Consider the following 22872-nt stretch of genomic DNA (forward strand, 5'->3'; position numbering starts at 1 on the left):
GAAGCCCCCCACCTGTAAGATAGAGTCAAAAATCCAAAATTATAATTTTTTGGAGTTGAGAAAATACATCTTTTAAATTCAACTGCATAGTTTTTAAGCCATTTTATTTAAAGTAGTGCCTTAGAAAATTTCAGACAGTTCCTGTAGTTAGAGCTAAGGATAAAGGTAGAGGCCTTACCTAACATGCGTGAGGCTCTAGATTCTATCCTTAGCACTTCAAAACTAAACAGAAACTCCTATAGCTAGCCCGAGTCCTAGAGTTAATAACCTAAAAGTCACTGTTGCTAGGCAGTGAAGCTTCTGCTTGTATTCTTGGTTTTTAGCACAAGCTGGCCTACAACTAGCGATTGTGCTTCTGTATTCCTTCCAGTATCCGAGGCTATAGGAATAAGCCTGGTCTGGTGAAACTCTTTGACAATATGATACTGGCTTGTGAGACTGAAGAGAAGGCTGTGAGTAGCGAGATAGTCCAGTGGTTCAGAGCACGTGCTGCTCCTACAGAGGAACCACATAATAGTTCACAACCATCCATAACTCCAGTTCCAGGGGATCCAGCACCATCTTCTAGCATCAGCGGGCACTAGGCATGCAGGCAGGACACACACATACATTCAGGCAAAAATTCATGTACATGTAAAATAAAAATAAGTCCAAACAAAAACATGGGGAGAAATTTTAAGTTAATTTTACACATAGAAAGTAGATACTGCAAAATACTTGTTTCTTTCTTGAAAAAACCTGAGCACAGTATCAGGTCTCCTGTTAACCACTTTACTTTTGGGACAGCAAGTTAGTTTTGTTGTAGCCTAAAACTTGATTCTGAGATTAAATTATTTCTATATGCATGCACCATATTATGTGCTTAGATTCAGAGTAAAAAAGAAAAGAAATTAGAAAGCCCAATTACCATTGCTGGTGTTTTCTAATGGACAGACTCTTTTCTAGTTTCTTCTTTTACATTTCCAATTTTGTTTCTGTTCAGGATCACGAATTTACCGTGTTTTTTCAGTCTCTAGCCTCTCTTTGGCATCGCTGAACACAGGTGATAACGACAGCGTTCACTCGGGCAAGAGGACACCAAGGTGAGCCCTGAGCATTTTTTTTTTAATAGAAAAGAATGTGGTACTTGCAATTAAATAAAAATTAGAGTTATTTTATATTTTATAACAAATGAAACATCACAGAATTTTAGTTTAGTTGTGGTGGTGCATACCTTTAATTCCAGCACTCAGGAGGCAGAGGCAGGCTGATGTCTGTGAGTTTCAGGCCAGGCAGGGCTACGCAGAGAAACCCTGTCTTGGAAAAACAAAAAAACTTTTTGTTAAAATGATATGAAATAGAGCCACTAAGATGACCCTGTGGGTGAATGTGCTCGCTGCCACCCCTGATGAGCTGAGTTCAGTCCCTGAGACCACAGGTGGGAGAAGAGAACTGGCTCCAGTAAGTGTCCTCTGACCTTCTGCATGACATGGTACAGGTCACACACAGCGTGCCCATACAATTAGTAAATAAATCTGTAAATATAGTGATTATAGTAAATAATCTATTTTTCTCTTAGAATTTGAGTTAGTAACATTAATACTTTTATAAGCTGTAAATACTAATAGTAACATATGCAAATAGTTGCTAATATGACTATAATTAAATAATAGAAAGAGAAAAATAACAGTAACATTAAAATAACCTAAAAAGTAGTTTTATTTGCTTGGATTTCACATTCTGGAGCCTTTGTATCTAACACATGGATTATAAGATCTCTTGGACTCCTTCTCTAGCATATAGACGAAATAGAATCAGTGTCTTCATGAACTAGAAGACCCATATCTGCTGTAGAACTGTCTTTGTACACTGTAAATATGTATTGCTCTCTTGGGGCTGGAGAGATGGCTCAGTGATTAAGAGCACTGACTGCTTTTCCAGAGGTCCTGAGTTCAATTCCCAACAGCAACATGGTGGCTCACAACCATCTGTAATGAGATCTGGCGTCATCTTCTGGCACGCGGGCATACATGGAGGCAGAATGTTGTATACATAATAAATAAATCTTTAAAGAAAAATATGTATTGCTCTCATTGTTAATAAAAAGCTGATTGGCTCATAGCTAGACAGCAAGAGATTGGACAAGATGGCCTGACACAGGGAGAATGCTGGGTAAAGAAAGGGCAGAGTCAGAGGAGTCGCCAGCCAAATGCAGAACGAGTTGGACACACAAAATGGGATAGAGGTAAAAGCCAAGAGCAGCATATAGATTAATAGAAATGGGTTATGTTTTGAGAATTAGTTAGGGCAGAGCATTTATAATTAATATTAAGCCTCTTTTTGGTTATTTTGGAGCTGGCGGTTGGGACAGGAAAACTGCCCACACGCATCAACAAAGAGTGTGTCTCTGGCTCTCAGAATCTCGGACTTGCCATTGTCTTACCATTCTTGTGCATATGGAAAAAGTTCATCCCAGTAGTATTTATAATGTGCCATGTAGAAGATACAGTATCAGCACTACCTTGTTCTCAAAGCTCTAGGTTGTTTTGCTTGATACTATCACACACAGCCTCAGAAACCCAAGCATTTGAGACATAAAATTTAAGTTATTCATGTTTAGGTCAGAGTCTGTAGAAGGCTTCTTGTCTCCAAGTCGCTGTGGCAGTCGAAATGGTGAGAAAGACTGGGAAAATGCATCAACAACTTCTTCGGTGGCTTCTGGAACAGAATACACAGGTTAGTGTGAACATTTCAGGGGAGCGTTTTCATTGAATGCACTCATGAGAGCAGGTGTAGGGTGCAGTAGAGGAGTTACTGAGCTGGACGGGTGGCACACACCTTTAACCCTGGCACTCAGGACGCAGAAGCAAGAGATCTCTGTGAGTTTGAGGCCAACCTGGTCTACAGAGTGAGTTCCAGGACAGCTACACAGAAAAACCCTGTCTCAAAAAAGCAAAAATACAAACAAACAAACAAACAAATAAACAAACAGAATGTTATTGTTCACCTCGTGGTGTAAACACAGTGTCGGTTATAGTAAGGAAAGTGCCCCCACTGAGGTGCCAGCCTTCAGTGATACAGCCCCACTGAGGCAGTATTCACCCCGGGCAAATAAGGTAGGCTTCTAAGCAAAACTAACGGTATCACTTAGCGCCATTTGCCTTAATATTCCTGACCATTTCTCTGTGATAATTGGGGTTCAGAGAGACCTTAGAAAAGTTTTATCAACAAAACATTGTTCCTCATAAATATGTGAAGGAAATTCTATCCCTAAGTGTTCCCCAACTCCCCCTAACATAGGGGCTTCAGTTATAAACAGCCTGGGTAACTTAATGAGACTCTGTCTCAAAATAAGACATAAAGACTGGGGATATATCTACTGGTGAAGTGTTTGCCTAACCTGAGTTCAGGCCCTAGCACCACAGCCATAGCAGTAATGGTAGCAGCAGCGTTAAGGGAACCTAGAGGTCGGAAGAATGCATCGGGTCTGGGAGGGTATGTCCGCTCATGCCCTGTTCCCTCCGGTCCTCCTCCAGCCTTTTGTGAGTGGACATGATTGAATAAAATCAAATCAAAGAACAGAAAGTGAGAAGACATCTAGAGACAAGGGACAGTAAAGGGAGTGAGGAAAAGGTGGCCGCGTTGAGAGGTGAACCGTGACAACAGAGAAGAGTGGTGTGTGGGAAGAGCGGGAGAAGGAGATGAGTCCCGGTCCTGTGCTTACTTTCTGGCTTTCCCTTTCTCCTCTTTGTTCTATAGCTTTGGTATGATCAATTTGACAAGCTTTTTTTTAAATGTATTTATATGTATGAGTGTTTTGCTTGCATGTGTCTGTTCCCTTCCTGCATACCTGGGGTCTGCATCAGGAGGACATCAGATCCTCTGGGGCTAGAGTTAAAGATGGTGTGAGCCGCTGTGCAGGCACTAGGAATCAAACCCAGATACTCTGGATAAGCGAGCAGCCAGTGTTCTTGACCACTGAGCCATCTCTCCAGCCCCAGTCTGACAGCCTCTACTGTGAGTATGGAGAGTATTTCCCTGTTCCTCTGTCTGCCTCTGTTTGTAAAATTGAGCAGTCTGAATACCCTGAAAAGGATGGTTTTCTCCATTTTTGTGTGTACATGAAGAGCCAGAGGGGTGTGTGTGTGTGTGTGTGTGTGTGTGTGTGTGTGTGTGTGTGTTGCTTTTGGATTTTTAAACAGTCTCAGTATGTACCTCAGGTTGGTCTTGAACTCAGATATCCACCTACCTTTGTTTCCTGAAAACTGGGATTAAAGATGTGTGCCAGCACTCCCAGCTGTGTGTGCTTTTGAAATGGAGTTTCTTTCATTTGCCTATCTCTACCTCACCAGCACCCCTCCCCTTTAATATAATGTCTTTTCTGGGGTTGGACTCACATCCTTGTGCTTGCTAGATAAGTACTTACTGACCGAGATACCTCCCAAGACTACATTTTCTTGCAAGCTAAAGCTAAATATGGTAGCTTATACCAGTAACCCCAATACTTGTAAGGCCGAGGGAAGAAGATGGCCGTGAATTTGAGGCCAGCCTAGACTGCATAGTTATTTCCAGGTCACTCTAGGCTTACAGAGTGAGGCACTGGCTCAAGAATAGAAGAGAAAAAGAAGGTCCATAGAAGCTTCAAGTCCAGAATTTGGTTTCTAAAAATAACTCTTGGACCCTTTGTATATTAAGCTCAACAGTCAGTAATCTAGGCAGCCTGGGAAGGCTGAGGAGACAGTGTAACAGTTACAGGCAATATCTTGTTCCCAGCACTGCCTTCATGGGACAGTGAAACAAAGCCACAAGAACATCCCCCAAATTTGTCCTTGTGTGAATAAAATAATGTTGTGGCTAGAATGTAGCCCCTAAAAAGATCATAAAAGCTGGACATGGCGGTACACACCTTTAATCCCAACACTTGGAGACTTGGTGGATCTCTGTGAGTTCGAGGCCAGCCTGGTCTACAACAGGAGTTCCAGGACGGACAAGGCTGCATCGTGGATGGACCCTGTCTCAAAAAAAAGTCCATAAGAAGCTTCAAGTCCAGAATTTGGTTTCCTCTTGGAGTGACATCAGTGTAGGAGCAGTCACATCGTGGAAAACTGGTTCTATCTGGAGATGTTATTTCTGTAACCGTTGTCAATGATTTTTACAGGACCAAAGCTCTACAAGGAACCAAGTGCAAAATCCAATAAGCACATAATCCAGAATGCATTAGCTCACTGCTGTTTGGCTGGAAAAGTAAATGAAGGTCAGAAGAAAAAAATATTAGAGGTAAGTGTGTTCTTATGAAAATTAAATTTAGAATCTCAGAACTTTAGGGGCCTCCTGGACCAGTGCCAGGGTCTTCTGGTGGGCACTGGCATCTCAGCAGCATAGGGGTCTGTAGTGCTCTCTTAGAGAGTTCTGGAAGACCTAAAGGGTTAATTAAAGGCTAAGTAGAGACTTGAGAATTTTTGGTAGACTACATAGTAAAGTGCCTGCTTAGCACATGGAAAGGGTCCCTAGGATGCCAAAATATTAACATAAAATTTTATTTTAAAATGTCATAAATTTTAACCAATAAATATTAACAATTACAGAAACATTCAATAAAATGTTACAGCTTTATTGTTATCTTGTTTTTGTTTTCTATTTTAAAGGAAATGGAGAAGTCAGATGCCAACAACTTCCTAATCTTGTTCCGGGACTCAGGCTGCCAGTTCAGGTCTTTGTATACTTACTGCCCAGAAACTGAAGAAATCAATAAACTGACTGGGATAGGCCCTAAATCTATCACTAAAAAGATGATTGAGGGACTTTACAAGTACAATTCTGACAGGAAGCAGTTTAGCCACATACCTGCTAAAACTTTATCCGCCAGTGTGGACGCCATCACCATTCAGAGCCACTTATGGCAGACCAAAAGACCAGTCACGCCCAAAAAACTCTTACCTACTAAAGCATAGGCGGCGGGGGTGCTTGCTTCAGAACTTTTGCGGTAGATTTCTACTTCATCTTTCCTGCCTGTAGAAAATATTTCTAATTGCCAACAAGATTTTTATCAATTAAAACTGGACCTTCACTCTGTTGTTGTGAACAACTGGAATGTAAACAGTATTGTGGAGCGAGAAGATTCTTACGAGGGGATGAGGCCAAGAGATGAAGGAAATGTCGTGATTCACACACAGAGGTTTGTGTGTCACCAGGTTCGCCTGCCTGGTGGCAGAGACCTTGAAGCACTGAATTCTCATGGACACAGTGGGACGCAGGCTTGAAATGTGGCTAGATGACAAATGATGTGTTGTATTTTTTTAACCCTATGCTATGTGTGCACATCTTCAGATGGTTTTGTTGCTGTTGTTGTTACTCTTCTCTCTCCTGGGGGCTTCTTCTAAGCTGCCTTTGTGTGTTGTTTCATGTGGAGATCATGAAAGTAGAGAGTTCACATTGAGAAGTAACTCGCACCTTTCTTGTGATGGTAAGAGAAACACTAGTGTTATGTTTTACAATAGCCCTCATGTTTAATGGTGTTACAGCATTTGCGAGAATCATTCTAAGTATTTACATTCTGTATTTATTACTCACACAAGTATTAACATTCTCTGTTGAGTAAGGAGGTGTAACAGCTGCTCCTGGGCTCCCTGCAGCCCACACAGGCTTAGCCCAGAGTATCTTTTAAGAAGCTGCTGATTAAATCAGTATGTTTTACACCACTTCTGGCCAACTCAGAATAATTCAGGTTGTGCTTTTAACAACAACAAAAACACTTTCTATTTCTTTTAAAGTCACTTTATAAGCTGGCAGAAGTGAGTAACACTTGAGTGTCGCCTTTCAGTATGAAAATAAATGTAAGGCTTCCTGGGCCATTCTCAGGAAGCCTTTATATTTATAAATGATATAGAAACTATATTTAGAATTTTTAAACATGTACAAAGGGCTACATTTTGATTTGAAAGTAGCTTCATGTTATTTTAGTTGTACTGGGTTTCCTTTTTTAAATCCCTTTCCAGTGGAACAGCTTAGGGTAAGGACACACTTGAAATCTCCTCTACACTATCTTCGTTCTTTAGCAAGTATACCAGAGGGTTAGTTGGGGAAAACTTCATTCTCAGGAAAAGACTTGAATGATTGATTATGTGACCCTGTTATGTTTCAGTGTTGTGACAGCTGTGTACACTGGGGGGCGGGGGACATAGCGTTTATGTGAGAGAGTAGTTTGTTTTCTTTCATGGATGTAGAGATGAAAATATGTACATTTCTCTAATTGAGTTGTTTAGAGAGAGCACTCATGTCTCATGTGATGTATTTACTTATTTAAAAAGAAGAATGGAATGGGATGTCCCTGAGCTGTACTTTACTATTATTATAAGGCTTCTAGGTATCAGTGCGTCTGGGTTTTCAACATTTTCTCAAATGCTGTCAATATTTTACTGTAATTTATGTTCTTATATTTATGTATATTTGTTAAAACTGTAAAAAAAAATTTTCATGGATTTTTTTCCAAAACCTGTGCAAAATGTATGTGTAGCTCAAAACTTTGTGATCTACTGCTTGCATGTAAGAGACCAGGATATGTAACTCTTATATTTTAAAAGTATACATATATGTATATATGAATATTAAAAATGGGGAATTTCACATTTTACCTTTCAGACACCAATTTTTATCACAATTAGAAGGAAATGGTCAAAGATATATATCCTTAAGATAAGACTAGTCTAAAAATTATGAACAAACCTAATCAAAACAAAGGAATTTAATAAACATTTTATATGACTAAACATGGTCTTTCCCCTATCAACGCAGTCTTGCTATCATCTGAGTGTTAAATAAAGAAAAGTTAGATGCAAGACAGTGGAAGAACTAATGAACACTAAACACACCTGTCTCTGCTCTTAAATTGTATATCCAGCAACTGAACTGAATGTCTAGTGTCTAAAGGTAGGGTGTGAATATTGCCACAAAGCTCATTGCTCTCAGTATATTTTACTTTATTAATGCAAGAGGAATACAGATATATTTCTTTAGTCTGCAGATTTTTTTTTATTATGGTGCAGCTTTTTAAATTATGTTCTAAAATTATACAAATGAAAATGGCCGTTCCATAAAGTTTGGCGATTTCTATCGACCTTATTGAAACACAAGTGTTGTCATCGGGAGGTCAGATCACCATGACAAGTGTTCAGTTTAAATTGCCAAATCCTTGTCATGGTGAGCAGTGTGGCCTGTCGACTTCTGCTACTTAATACAACTTCTCAAGTTTTTAATTCCTCTCAGTTTTATTTTTGGAGAACTGTTACAGTTTTTATTTGGCTGTTTAAAGCCAAAGTCATCTTTCTCGGCGTGACTTCATGGACACTGTTGGGCAATGTGCAGTGTGTGGTGTGCTTACTGTCCACTCCTGAGCACTGCAGGTGATGCGTGCTGTCGATGCTGTCAGACTTGCTAGTTCCTGGTACAGTGTAGTTCCCCTTTCATTTGAATAAAAGCATGGCACCAGATGACTCTGACTCTTCAATAAAGTGTGTGTCTTGTCTTTGGTAAAATTATCTGCACTCGGGAGGCTGCTTCATGGAGTTTTCCTGTCTCTTAGCCTGTGTCTAAATATAGCGATTTGACGATTTACTTCTAAGAAATCTTCATGCATAATTATGTGCCTGAAGAATGCTCAGGCATTGGCATGAGCCCCACCTTTTTGTAAGATACTCATTCCTGAGAGTACAACTACACTCTCACAATATTCTCCAACATTTTAATTTTCCAGAGTCAGAAATATCTGATCCTAAAAACTTGGTGTATCACAGAAATATGCGTGAGCCATGGGGCTTCCCCCTCACCTGGCTAAGAAGTGGGTGAATGTCACTGAGGTAGAGGAAACTACTCCACAGTGAACAGGAACACACATCTTTCTCTCTGACCTCTACACAGAGATAATGAGTAAAATCTAATGAATCAAACAGCTGCAAACCTGACTTAGGAACCAGGAATTGGAAGAAAAAAAAGAATCTGAAATGAGTGAAACTCCATCATCCCATAGAAACAATGCTAGTGAAAAAACAGATCCGTGCCTTCCGAATGACACTTCCTCTTTTAGAAATCAGATGTGTGGGTGTTGTATAATTTCATGGAGGATGGGGAAGTACACATGTCAGAGTTGCTTCTCCAATAGGAAACTCAGTCACCTGTGTGCAGCTTCCTAAAAGACACCAAACCTTAGTGTCACCGCTGCACATAGGCTGTTTGCCTACAGGTGCCAGGTATTCGTGTTGCTGCTCCACCCGAGGACCTGGGTTCAATTCCCAGCACCCATGTGGTGGCTCACCACTGTCTGTCTGTGATCCCGGTAACAGAGAATCTGATGTTTCCTGGCCTCTGGACACCAAAAGTACCTGCCAATTGACAGAGGAACTAATGAAGACATGGTTCTCAGAAAACAGTGGTCAGTAAATGTGCCTCGTTGTTTACCGTCCTCATCCAGGAAACTACAAATCAGAACTAAGATTCTGTCTCGCACTAATCAGAAGAGCTGTCGTGGAAAAACAAACTACAGCAAACACTAGGCTAACGCCTTCAAGGCTCTTACTCTTTCCTCTCCTATAACAGAAGAACCTTAACCTCAGGCAGCCTCCAAAACCTAGTATGCTCCTCATCTTCTCTGCTCCCGACTGGTGGCCAGGCGTTCACAGCCCATGCTTGGCACAGTAGACCCGTCAAAAGGTCCGTCTCCATCTGTCTGTTTTCCTAAGCACAAGATTCATCCTATCTTCCTCAGTGGTCAGAACCATGCTGTAGACATCAGTTCACACAACAGGCATTAAAAGGCCTCACAGGCTCATCCAACTCGCCTTTCAGTGTGGCGGAGCCATAGGGAAATCTCTGTAGTCAACAAAACAGAAAACTAAGACATTCCAAGCTATCACAACACTGGCCGGGGTTGGGGTTGAACCATGAGAACTCCATGTTCATTTTATTGTTCAGCATTGTGTTTTGGACTACATGGGGAACTGGAGAGCCAAGGTGATCATCTCAGTGCTTGGTGGAACACACATCGTTTGTCCACACATCTTCAGGAACCCGTAAGCTTGCTTTGGCCTCAATACAAGGCAGGATGTCACAGTCTGCCTTTCATCAAGGTCACTGGTACAGGATGGCTCATCTTCTCTAATAAGAATTCCCTGCTGGAGAGGAAGCCCCTAGTACCATCTTGTATGTCTTTTGAGTTCCCTGATGATAGCCTTGCCCAGAAGCAGGAAGGGGCTGTTTACAAAGTCAGCTCAAACTGAAAGTGACTTTAGAATTGGTTTTCTGAATGGCAGAACCTAGTGCTAATGAAGCTTTGCGAGCTAGAAACCCGCACGGACCTGTGAAATCACTGGAGAGTTATGGCAGACAGGTAGTAAGTAGCTTGGCAGCTTCGGGGGGGCACAATACCATCAAAAGAAAACAGTATTTCCTCTCCAAATAAATTCTGCAAATTCCGGGAGCCTTTTTATATAGAGGTACTTACCTGCTGCTTCTCTTTAAATTTTCTGTTTCTTTAAAACTTAAAAAAAAAAATTGCAGAAAGACAGTATCACTTTCCTTGAAAGCTGCCTTCCTCCCTTGTCTCCAGTTCTGCCCCTGCTCTCCTCCCCCATGTCTTCCGAGGACCACCAAAGATATCTGGGGTAGATCTAGCCCTGGGACAATCACCCAGCTGCCGGCCACAGGGCTTTCACTTTGACTCATCCCCTACACTAGAGTCCAATGCTCATGCCTGACTCTATCCATTCCCAGCCACCCCACCCCACATTTAGTACCTGAAAGTTTCTAAAATAACCGAACATTCGAGATGTTCAGTGTGAGGGTGGGGCCCTTGCCTGTGTGTGCCAGCCATCTCAGGTGGTAAGGCATCAGGGCCAACCCGAGTAGCCTTTGTCTATCCTGTGCCCCTCAGTACACACACCTACAAAGGACCGACACTAATAGTGAGTAGAAGATACATCAATGGGATGGAAACATGAGGTGGGGCTTTGCTTGGCTTTACCCTTGAAATTCAGACTAACGTCCTCGACAACTGCCCAACTTGAGTACAAGTTGTGTTTCAATCCTTCTAGCAGTTTCTCTTTGTCATCCTTCTTTATCTCTTCATCATGGCCCTGAAGGATTCATCAGGATGACACCAGGTACCATGAACTGTGTGGTCATCAAGTCTTGACGATTCCTGGGTGAGGTCTCTTGTAGATTCCTAGTACGTTTAAACAGCTGCTATGTGCAGAGAGAATGCTCTCCTGGAAGGAAGGGCGAAAGCACTTGCAGCAGGAGAGCCGCAGACAAGGGCCCCTGGTGATGATACCACCAAGCAATACAGCCGACCTCATGGCTCACAGCCATCTAGAGCTCCAGATCCATGGAATCCAACCTCTGGTCTCCGTGGGTACCAGGCACACAGGGTGATGCACACATAAAGGCACTCATACATACCCTTAATAAGTCTTTACAATGATAACCATAGAACTCAGGGTTTACACCTCATGTCATAACATTTATTGTTGCTGTGACAAAATTTCTGACAGAGCAACTTAAAGGAGAAAGGATCTGTTTTAGGCTCGCTGCTGGAGAGGGCACAGTCCACCACAGCCCAAGAGAGTGTGATGGAATTCATTCGCAGAGGTAGGAGTAGGTTGAGGTAGGATACCACAAGACCCTCCCCTACAACCCCACATCTACCAGCTAAATCCTATGTCCAGAAGGTTCCACAACCTTCCAAGACAATGCCACTGGAGCCCCAAGTATTGATATATATGTGCCTATAAGAGACATTTTGCATTCAAACCATAACACATCAAAGAGAGTAACCTTCTTAACTAAAAATGATAAATCTGACTGAAACTATAAAAACTTCTTTAAATAGCTGAGAAAAAGTTTGGAAACATATCTGAATGAAATGATCATGATTTATTCCAAATAAATAGTTTATAGAAATTAATAGTAAATATATATGATTATAATATGTAAGAACATGACTACCTGAATATCACAAACTATAACAAAAGCACCAAAACCACTGAAGTATCTGAATTTAAGTTCTTAAAAAACTAAGCACTGGGCAGTGGTGGTGCAGGCCTGTAATTCCAGCACTTGGGAGGTAGAGGCAGGTGGATATCTAAGTTCAAAGCCAGTCTTGTCTATAGGTTGAGTTCCAAGACAGCCAGGGTACACAGAGAAACCTGATCTTAAAAAATGAAAAATAAAAAAAAGAAATAAGCACCTGGAAAAAATGCAGATTTCTGTGGCATGGAGAACAGCAGACAGTAAACTAAGCACACTCTAACGGCAAATATGGCTGAAACAGTTGTGTAAAAATCTAAACATTTGGAGAATATATGACATACAATATTTTAAAAAATCTAAGAATAATGGGAGTATGTGAACACTTTGAAAACATCTTCTATAGTTGGGTTTTATGTTTTTGTTTTATGTCTTGAGGGCCTGCCACCCAGCTCCCAGATAAATACACAGAGACTTATTCTTACTTATGAATGCCTGGCCCTAGCTTGGCTTATTTCTAGCCAGTTTTTCTAGCTAATCCCATTTCTTTTTAACTATGTTTAGCTCTGGACCTTTACCATTCTTTGGTCTATATATCTTTATTTCCTGCTTCCTCTGTGTCTGGCCGTGTGACCGGGTGGCTGACCCCTGGGGTCACCCTCTCTTTCTCTCTCTCTTTCTCACCCCTTGCCTTCATGTCTCCTATTTATTCTCTCTGCCTGGCAGCACCACCTGTCCCTCTCCTGCATAGCTGTTGGCCGTTCAGCTCTTTATTAGACCAATCAGGTATTTTAGACAGGCAAAGTAACACAGCTTTACAGAGTTAAACAAATGCAACATAAAAGAATGCAACAGACCTTTGCATCATTAATCAAATATTCCACTACATAAACGAATATAACACATCTTAAACTAATATTCCACAATATCCCTCCCTGGATGAAGAAAAAAATCCACCAGCCTATTAAGTCTGATTGTGTTGAAGAGCCAAATCTGGGGTGATTTTCATGAAACTTCATAATGAAAGAGGCAAGTACAATTCCAAACAAATTCCTTGAAGATTATGGCAATTTTTACAGAAAAATGAACAGTGGTGGGGAAATTGCAATGCTCTAAATACAGCCTATTTAGGGGTGGAGGAGGGGAACCTCCTGAAAGAAACTGAGATTCAATGTTGTATGCTATTCTCCCTCCATCCCAAAGACAATACAGGACCCTGGACAGGGCAGGATGGACCACAGAACAGCCAATCCGGAGGCTCCCACAGTACAGATGGAGGAGGCCTATGAGAGATGGTGTCAGAGAAGGCTCCCGGGGTCGGATGGGAAAAGGGCCACCACTTCTGTTTAGCCCCTCACACTAGTCAGAGAATGGGAGCACCCTCAGCTGGAAGAGATGGCTGTTTCTATTGACTAACTTGTTTGTAATCCTGTGTCCTCCTGGGGAACAAAGAGACAGTAGTTGCCCACACCTCACAAAGCAATCTGGGTAGCACACCTCACAAAGTAGCCTGGGTACCACAAGAGTCCAGGGCACTGTCCTTCACTCTGGCCTTTGTGGCTTTCTCCTCTGATGGGGAACCTCAGCCAATCACATTCTGCTTAGGGTGTGTCCCCCTGGGGCCACACAAAACAAATAAAAGATCGAAGTGTGCTTGCCGCTTTGCCCCTGCATCCTCGGATCGTTGGGACCCTGGTATAAGTTTTCCTTTCTTCTGTTTATTAAAGCTATATCTTTTATAGTAAGCTAGTCTGGTTAATTTTTAACTACCGATCGACCTCGCCCCTTCACTCCTCTCTAGACAAGCTGGAAAAAGCCACTGGGCTTGGGCCCCAGCAGAGAAAATCCACCCTATGTGCACAGAAGACTTCCCTTGGGTATGAGATCACAGCCAGGAAGCACTGATCTGTGTTTTTCAGTAAACAACCTACTTCTACTTCCCCTCTGCCCTTGCTCCCCTCCCCTCTGGGCAGCTGCCTCCGTCGGCCTTCTCCCTGGTGATGTGTGTCTTCGCTGTTCGTCTCCAGCTTCCATGATCACTAGACTGAGATGTGCAAGGTGGTAGAAGTTCTCAGCACTGGGCCTGGCCTCTGTCTAGACTCCGTCCCACTGGTCTTCCCGGGAAGGTGGCTGTAGCCCCTGTGGCCAGTCGGGAGGTAGGCTCAGCTCAGCATCACCATGTGGGTAGTGGGCCTCTTGGAGAAAGCCCAAGTCTAGCAACGGGGAAGCCCACGAAGAGATCAGCCAGCTTTACTCCCTGACCTTTTGACTGCCTTTCCCAGCTTATAACTGATGAGAAATATTCCTTTAAAAACTGTTATGCTTCTTTAGTACATGTGAGTGTGCGTGTGGGCATGTGTTTATGACACACACATGTGATCAGAACACAGCTTGCAGAAGTAGGTTCTTTCCTTCTACTTTGTAGGTTAGGGGATTGAACTCGGCTCCTCGGGTTTGGTGGCAAGCGCCTTACCTACCGAGTCATCTCATCAATCCAAGGGAAAAAAAAAATGTCTTGTCAGGAACGGACTAGATATGTACCCAGACTCTGCACTTTTGAGTTAATGGGCTGATTTTGCAGAGAGAGGCAGGCCCTTTCCCCTTACAGAAAGGCAATCAGGCTACCCCTCCCTCTCGAGCGTAAAATCCTTACTCCGGATTTGGACAGAAACGTGAGGACATGTAGCCCTCTATCCCATCTTCCTACTTCCTGCTCCATTATCAAAAAAAGACCCAGCCCAGGGTATCCTGTGGCCCAGTTTGTCCAGAACAGTACCTTTTACTACCGTGCTTCTTTTCCTCTCGGTGCATCTTGGTTTGATTGTGAGTTATTTTATCATCTTACTTCCAATCACTGTCAAGCTGGGCACACACAGCTGCCCTTCTGTGCTCTGGCCCTTTAGAGAGACATCTTCCATGCTGCTCCTCGTTAGAGAAATCCCAGGTCTACCTCTAACGCTGTCTGTGTGGAGACCTGTGCTGATCTTGACACATCCTCTTCCTATGCCACTACGTAGGGAGCTGGAATGTAGCTCAGGGGCATTGCACTTGCCTGATGAGGAGGAGCCCTTACCTCCTGCAAAATAAAATGATAATCATCTATTTCAGTCCCAAATACAACAGCCTCTTGTGAAGTCCTGCCAGAGCTTTCCCAAAGCAGACTTACACCGGAAGCCTTCCAGGATCAGGCACGGTGATGTTGTCAGCTTCATCTGCTGGCCGCTCTCTCACGCACCTACACGCCTACCTTAGGCTCTTGCAGTCTGCCGGTGTCTTCCTACACGTCTCAGTGTCCTTGTTTTTATATCCCCTCCTGGGCTGACTCACCCTCCCTGTTCTGCCACACTTTTTTACCTTTATTCTCTTCCTAGACCTGACCTGAAGTGTTGCCCCTCAGTGACCCTTTCCCTCCAGCAGCACGGCCCTTGCTTCTAAGCTCCAGGCAGACTTTGCTTTAAACATGGACCACGGTTTGAGTGATGGCATGTCGGCCATTGCACACACGGCCTGTGTCTCTCCCTGCCTCAGTTATGGATCGGAAGTAAAGATGCATTTCTTGCAATGCACAGAACAATGCCTGCTACACAGAGAGGTCACTGTGGATGGAACAGAAACAAACAAAACTGACAATCCCCCCGGAATTTCCAACACCAGGTCGCTCAATGCATCAGTCACTCATTCCTGGTGACAACTGGCGTGGCTCTGGGAAGACATTCTTCACATTAGTTCCCACGCAGCCCATCAATGGATGTCTGTTAAGAATTTGTGTGTAGCTCCTTGAGAAAGTATACCCTCCCTCACGCACCCTTGTCCCGCCTCTTGCCATTCCATGCAAACTCAGGCATCCTGCACACCCTTATCCATGAACCCTCTCCTTCCCCTCACTCCATAAGGGCTCTCTGAACTCCTGTCTCGTGATTTAGAACAGCAAACCTGTTGTTTCGTTTGGAACCATTTTGTGTCGCCGGGGTTATGACCCTGTTTGACTTACCCCAGCAAGGTTTTGAAGGATGGGAAAGGAGGGTTAACCTAGGACCCTGGCCCTTTCCAGCAGGGCATTCCAACTGTGACTACCCTCTCTAGCTTTAAAACCCTTCCGCACGGCGCCACGAGGACAGGACTAGGGTGGAAACCCACTCCAGGTGACACGTCTAGTCCTTCATCCCAGAACTAATTAGTCCAGGAGCTCTGGGGCAATTCTTGATCAGGAACCATGGGAGGCTCCATCAACCTCCAGGTCCCGTTTGTGCCATACGGCAGAACAAATTACAGACAGAAACTGAGGCATCTTTCTAGTTAGAAGCCCTTGTGCCTGGTCGGTCTTCTCCCCTTCAAACACTCAAAAACAAAAGCAACCTCTGGTGAGAACTGGTTAATGCTCTAGGGCACCCACTGCCTCTTGCACTCCATATCAGATTTCACCCCCCTCCCCTACTAGGGCCCAGATAATAGGCCGAGCACCCAGAAATGATGAGTTATCAACTCTGAATGGCCACAGGTCTCACAGTTCAAAAGGACATCTCCTTATAGTAATCTGTCATGAAGCCCCCTTTAGACCAGCCCCAACTTGGAAGCCACCATTTCCACCACAGAGACCTGCCCCTCCCGGCCCACACTCTTCTCCCCCTTCACCTTCCTACTCAGCCTGGGGTGGCAGGAAGGGAGGTGCTGGGCACCGGCCATGAAAAGCAAACCCCCTCAGAGAGAGCTGCACTGCGCCAGAGTGCAAGCAGGCCCAGTGACCCTAGCCATGCAATCCACCGAGGCCTGGAGGCACAGCTGGGGTATGACGTCCTGGGACTATTATTCGGGCTCTGGCTCCCTGGATCAAATGGAGCTTTGCCCAGTCTGGGACCTGCCCTACAGCCATGCCATCATCTCTGCGCTCTACCTGGCAGCCTTCGCTGTGGGCATGCCCGGCAATGCCTTCGTGGTGTGGCTGTTGATCAGGCAGCGGGGACCGCGGCGGCTGGTGGACACCTTCGTGCTGCATCTGGCTACCGCCGACCTGGGCTTCGTACTCACGCTGCCACTGTGGGCCGCGGCGGAGGCCAAGGGCGGCCTCTGGCCCTTCGGGGACGGCCTGTGCAAACTCAGCAGCTTCGCGCTGGCGGCCACGCGCTGTGCGGGCGCGCTGCTACTGGCGGGCATGAGCGTGGACCGCTACCTGGCCGTGGGCCGGCCGCTGAGAGCGCGGGCATTGCGGAGCCCGCGCTGTGTGCGAGCCGCGTGCTGCGGCGCCTGGGCTGTGGCGTTCCTGGCCGCTCTGCCGGCCTTGCTGTACCGCCGGCTGCAGCCGAGCCTCGACGGCGTGGGCAGCCAGTGCGCCGAGGAGCCATCGGATGTGCTCCAGGGCCTCGGCTTGCTGCTCTTGCTGCTGACCTTCGCGCTGCCGCTGGCTGTCACCCTGGTCTTCTATTGCCGAGTGTCGCGCCGCCTGCCGCGCGTGGGGAGGGCCCGGAGCAATTCGCTGCGCATCATCTTCGCCGTGGAGAGCGTCTTCGTGGGCTCCTGGCTGCCCTTCGGCATCCTGCGTGCGGTCTTCCACCTGGCGCGCCTTCGGGCGCTGCCGCTGCCCTGCACGCTGCTGTTGGCGCTGCGCTGGGGTCTGGCTATCGCCACCTGCCTGGCTTTCGTCAACAGTTGTGCGAACCCGATCATCTACCTCCTGCTGGACCGCTCGTTCCGAGCCCGGGCCCGGTTCGGGGTGTGCACGCGCGCCGGGCGCCAGGTGCAAAGGATCAGCTCGGCGTCCTCGCTCTCCAGGGACGACAGCTTGGTTTTCTGGGGCCGGTCCCCAAAGGCGAGCTCTGCCTCGTCCTGGTAGCCTCCCGGGGTGGCACAGGTGGAGCGGCCGCGGGGCGACTGGGCTCCCAGATTCGCCCCAGACTGTGCATCGGCTTTCTAAGAGCTGGCAGCTAAGACTGGCTGTTCTCACAAACTGATAGGCGTGGGAAGATGGGGGTGTTTCCTTAATTTTCCCCAGGGCAAGAAAGACTGGAAAAGCGAAGGAGAAGCGCGGGTTCACGGAGTAAATGGGAGGGAAGAGGGTTTTCCTCTCTGCTTCATTTGATGTAGCTCAGCCCAAACATCTAACCCAGACTCTCAAAGATCTTTCTTGCCCCTGACTATTCTTTGCCTTTACCCCCTGAGAAATTTCTACTCCAAGTCAGCCCTCTAACAGTGCCACCTCAAAACTGTTCTGTAGAATGAGAGGAGAGACAGTTCTCTCGCTCTGGTCATCTTTGTAGCTGTGTTGCCTGAATCCTGTCTCCTTCCCAGTTTGGATTTTCATTTTCAAAGGCTCACCAACCCCAGAGTGAACTGCCCAACTTGGTCCTCCCCAGCCGTTCCCTCTGAGTACCTGCCCTGCTGTGGCGACCCCTCTCCCCTCTGGAGAAGCTGTTCTGGCCTTCCTTCTGGACGCTGAGATTTTCAGGGGGTATTCAGATTCCCCATCACTCATCCAGGGACCCCAGGTTCTTCTGTGAGTTCACATCTCAACAATGATAATAAACCATTTGTTAGCCCGAGTTGGCAACTGTGTCTTGACTTGAACAGCAAGAGTCAAATGAGTATCAGAAAGCGCATCACACAGCCAGACAAAACTCAACTCAGAAGTTGAGGCGCCTCGGGGTGATGGTTTGTGTGATGTTGAGATGGAGAGGACCAGTTGCATCTATATCAATGTGGTACTCTCGGGAGGGCAGAGAACTGCTTATTCTTTTAAAGGGCATCTCACATCTTGAAGCTTGCATGATGAAAGAAAAAAAAAAACACAAAGAAGACGTACAGCATCTGCCTGCCAGGTGTCATCTCAAGGAAGAGATGTGTAATTTTGATTTTTTAAAAAAATGTGGTCCAGGCTTTCCCCCAAGCTCTGGGAGTCCTTCCAGTACAAATGTTTGGAATTAACCATTTCAGACTCTGGTTTATCCTTTGAGGCTTCTGGAGGGCTTAGAAAAGAATTTTTTTCTTGTTATTTGTTTTTTTTTTGCTTGTTTTGTTTGTTTGGGTTTTATTTTTTTATTTTTATTTTTTTTTTGTGACAGGGTTTCTCTGTAGCTTTGGAGCCTGTCCTGGAACTCACTCTATAGTTATAGACCAGGCTGGCCTCTAACTCACAGAGATCGGCCTGCTTCTGCCTCCTGAGTGATGGAATTAAAGGCGTGCGACACCATGACCCAGCCTAGGAAATGTTTTTATTTGAGAAGATTTGGTTTAGAAACATCTTGATCAGCAAGGGAAAAGGATTCCAGGAGCAAGGCTGTCCCTGAGAACCACGTCCTTGCCAGACTGTGGATCATGGAGTAGCCTCACAGACTGATGCTTCTGTGTGAGGTTAGATCTGGAGATGGCATTCTCTCTGGCTGTTTAACCTCTCTCCTCATCTAGACGGATGCTTCTGTGAGAGGTTAGATCTGGAAATGGGCATTCTCTCTGGCTGTTTAACCTCCTCTCTCCTCATCTAGTACCGCTGCATTCCCTCTAGCACTTGAGACTATTGGTTTGGAGTATATTTAGCAACACAGCCCGCTTTGACCCCACCTTGCAACCATTCCTGTCAAAAAGAACATTGCTGCACGTCCCCCTGTACGCCTCGGGAGCGACAAGACTGAGCCAGCTGGGTGTACTTCAGGCCCTTCTGAGTCTAAGTGCTCATTTATATCATAGTCCTGCCTAGCCTCACCGTTGCCCTCTGAGGTGAAGGCCCCAGGGCTTCCAGGACACCCTCGTGGAGCGATGTGTCCAGATTGAAGCTTACAGAGCAGGCGTTGTTCTAGGATGCTGGGACAGGGCCTGCTCCAAGTTCCTCTCTGATTTCTCAGCTGAGTTCCCTGAAGACAGACAGATAGAAGGCTTCTCGAACCCATGGGAGGTTTTCATCTCCCATCCTGCATTGCTTACTGAAACTGGCATTTTCCTCCAGCATAGAACGATGCACAGAGCAGAGCAGAGAATGGGAGCAGAGAACGGCCCCCTCTCTTGGAGTGCAGCACTCAATTGGGTTCTCACGTGCTCCTTACTCCACGGAGAATGAGCCCCCACTTCCCGGTGAGGGAGAGAAGGCACGGATACAGGAACTAATAATAGGTTGTGGAGGAAGAACACACTAGATTCTTTTAGAAATCAGTTGTGGGGGGAGGGCTGGAGAGATGGCTCATTGGTTAAGAGTATTGGCTGCTCTTCCAGAGGACCCAGGTTCAATTCCCAGTACCCACATGCCAGCTCACAACTGTCTGTAACTCAAGTTCCAGTGGATTCTACATGCAGGCCAGACATCAATGCATATTTTTTAAAAAAGAAAGAAAATAGAAAACAGTTGGTCCATCTTTATCAAGAACTCTAAAGATGTACGTATTCCAGCTGGGCGGTGGTAGTATACACCTTTAATCCCAGCACTGGGAAGCCACAGGCAGGTGGATCTCTGTGAGTCTGAAGCCACTGTGGTCTGCAAAGAGGGTTCTAGGACAGTTAGAACTGTTACACAGAGAAACTCTGTATGGTAAAACAAAAAAGGGGGCATATTCCACCCCCTCAAATGCCCACACTCCCTAACTTTATAATAAAGAAGTTTTTAAAGATTTAGATCTAGAAGGAGAAACTCTAAATGTCCAAACATAACACTGTGCTTTCAGGACTATGATGGATTTAAATGCAAAAGTTAAGGTCGCATTCAGTGAGGAACCAGGAAACGCTGGTAGTAAGTGTCCAAGAGATAAAAGATAAATTTCAAAAGTTAAATAACTTTTTTACACTTTTATTCTGAGGCTGCAAAACTATCAGCACTGGTTCTGTCTCTTAGTTAGCATTGTGTTGCTGTGCTAAAACACTATAATAAAAAACAGCTTGGGGAGGAAAGGGTTTATTTCAGCTTACAGCTCCTCATCACACTCTGTTGCTAAGGGACGAAGGGGCAGGAACTCAAACAGGGCGGGAACCTGGAGGCAGGAGCTGGTGCAGAGACCATGGAGGGGTGCTGCTTACTGCTTTGCTCCTCATGTCTTACTCAGCCTGCTTTCTTATACCGTCCAAGACCACCTGGGTGACACCAGGGGTCGCACCACCCACAGGGGACTGGGCCCTGATGCATCAACCACTCATTAAGAAAATACCCCCACAGGCTTGCCTACAGGCCAATCTGGTGGGGCGTTTTCTCAGTGAAGATTCCCCCCTCCCCATGATCACAGCTTATGTCAAATAGATATGAAATTAGCCAGCATAGTCTCCACTGTATCAAGACTATCTTTTCTTGCTTATCCCTCCTGGTTTAGGCATCAGGGAAGATCTTCTCTCCTGCAGCTCACTAATAGAAGGCCAGGTATTTCATTTATTTGCTGACTGGGCTCTCATCAAAGCATGCCCTCGATGATTACAGAGAACGTTGTCATTTGATTGCATGCTGTGCCCCCAGGACCTAGAGCAGTGGCCCCATGCAGCAGGTGTTCCCTAACTGCTGCCAAAGGAACGACTGCAGGACTGTGTCCCCGTGGGAGATCATCTGAAAGGTGAAAGAAATTACATTGCCTTCTACGCATGATAAAAGTTACTACTTTACCAAAGGGCAGGGAGAAAGGCCAGAGGAAAATTCAATAAATGTGAACAATGATTGTGCTGGAATTAAGAGAATTAGAAAACCTCTCTCCTCGATTTCATTTGCAAAAATGTTTATAAGCATTGAAGGGCCATTAGTATATAGTGATGCTTCCAATACAAAGAGGCTGAAATTAGACCAGGACCTGGCTCCTCATGGTCACTTCCAGTTGCCTGACCCTGGGCCCCTCACCCAGGCTTCTGAGCTGAAGGCTGGGGCTGATCATAGCTACTCCGCTGTATCATACATCAAAGGAAATGATGTTCTTGAAAGAACTCGGTAAGTGGTGCTGGTTCAGGCAGATGTGCCCCAAGAGTATGTCCTCAGGATTAACATTTCCAGGCCCTGATCTCCCTCCCCACCTTGTTACTGTGGAGAGACCTGTGGGGCTACTCTGGGTTTGAAAAGGTCAACACCTTAGCTAAGGCTGTAACTTAGTAATAGAGTCCTTACCTAGAAGGTAAAAAGCTAGATTCCTTGGAGGGGAGGGGAAGGACAGGAGGGGAGAGAAAAGGAGGGAAATTCCACATCTAGGCACAAGGCTGGCATATGGCTGTGTGTCGTTCATAATTTGCCTCTTGTGACTAATTCTGACCTTTCTCCTCACCTCCCTTGACCCCACGGGTCTGTTCTCAGGGCACAGTGTGGGAACTTGGGCCCAGACTGATGAGTGATCTGGGGAGTTCAGAAGGCTGGCAGAGCCAGGATGTGTGTTGGTGATGTCTGATATGACTCAGCTGCCCTCTCCGCCGAGGGCAGAGGGACCCTGGACACCATGACGGCATCTCACTTGTGGGTTTTTTTCAGGCCTAAGTCCCTCACCCTCCTCACCTGACCCCCAGACTCAGCAGCTGCCACAAAGGATAACCAGATCAGGAAATGCTGGTAACTTCAGGGGAAGGAGAAATCGGAGGTGTGAAATTACCCTTCCTCCCCATTATCTTCAAAATCAAAAAGAACTTTCAAGTTTGTAATCACTCCACCTGAGACTTGTGTTTACAAAAAGTCACTTGATTTTGGCCCCATCAGCTAGTTGTGTCCATTCTAAGAACGAGGAGTCCAAGGGCCAGAGATGTGGAAGTCACCTGCTTACGATAACGGAAACCCTTTTATCTGTGGGGCGCACTGTGGAAAGCACTGCATGAGCTCACTCAGTCTATGGTCCCCATCAGCGAATCTGAGGCATTGAGGGCGGGAAAGCAAAGGAGCACAGGCAAGACCACAGGCCAGCGGATGGCCCAGCCATCACCTGCCTGCCTTTCCTGCCCCTGCCACTCCTCCCT

General features: G+C 45.6%; 2 protein-coding genes across 6 annotated transcripts in view; both read left to right on the forward strand.

Annotated features, from left to right (window-relative positions):
- The window catches only part of Camsap2 (calmodulin regulated spectrin associated protein family member 2), a 90133-nt gene extending 81668 nt beyond the window's left edge, over positions 1-8465 (forward strand). For 3 of the 5 annotated variants that reach the window (XM_048430928.3, XM_048430930.3, XM_048430932.3), the window contains 4 exons: positions 983-1082; positions 2600-2715; positions 5138-5256; positions 5625-8465. In XM_048430928.3, coding sequence (XP_048286885.3) covers positions 983-1082; positions 2600-2715; positions 5138-5256; positions 5625-5930 — 641 coding nt within the window. In that variant the 3' untranslated portion in view covers positions 5931-8465. The remainder of the gene's footprint in view (positions 1-982; positions 1083-2599; positions 2716-5137; positions 5257-5624) is intronic. The other 2 variants (XM_048430929.3, XM_048430931.3) reach the window with 1 other exon arrangement.
- An 8279-nt stretch (positions 8466-16744) lies between these two features.
- Gpr25 (G protein-coupled receptor 25) lies at positions 16745-17821 on the forward strand. The gene has a single exon (XM_085687452.2). It carries the CDS (start codon positions 16745-16747, stop codon positions 17819-17821), a length of 1077 nt encoding a protein of 358 aa, XP_085543578.1.
- The last annotated feature ends 5051 nt before the right edge of the window (positions 17822-22872 follow it).

This window comes from Myodes glareolus, chromosome 5 (genome assembly GCF_982192425.1).
Source record: "Myodes glareolus chromosome 5, mMyoGla1.1, whole genome shotgun sequence".
Taxonomy (NCBI): Eukaryota; Metazoa; Chordata; class Mammalia; order Rodentia; family Cricetidae; genus Myodes; species Myodes glareolus.

What these genes read in the sequence shown, in the direction of transcription:
- Gpr25 (XM_085687452.2), top strand. Translation starts at nt 16,745, where the DNA reads ATGCAATCCACCGAGGCCTGGAGGCACAGCTGGGGTATGACGTCCTGG.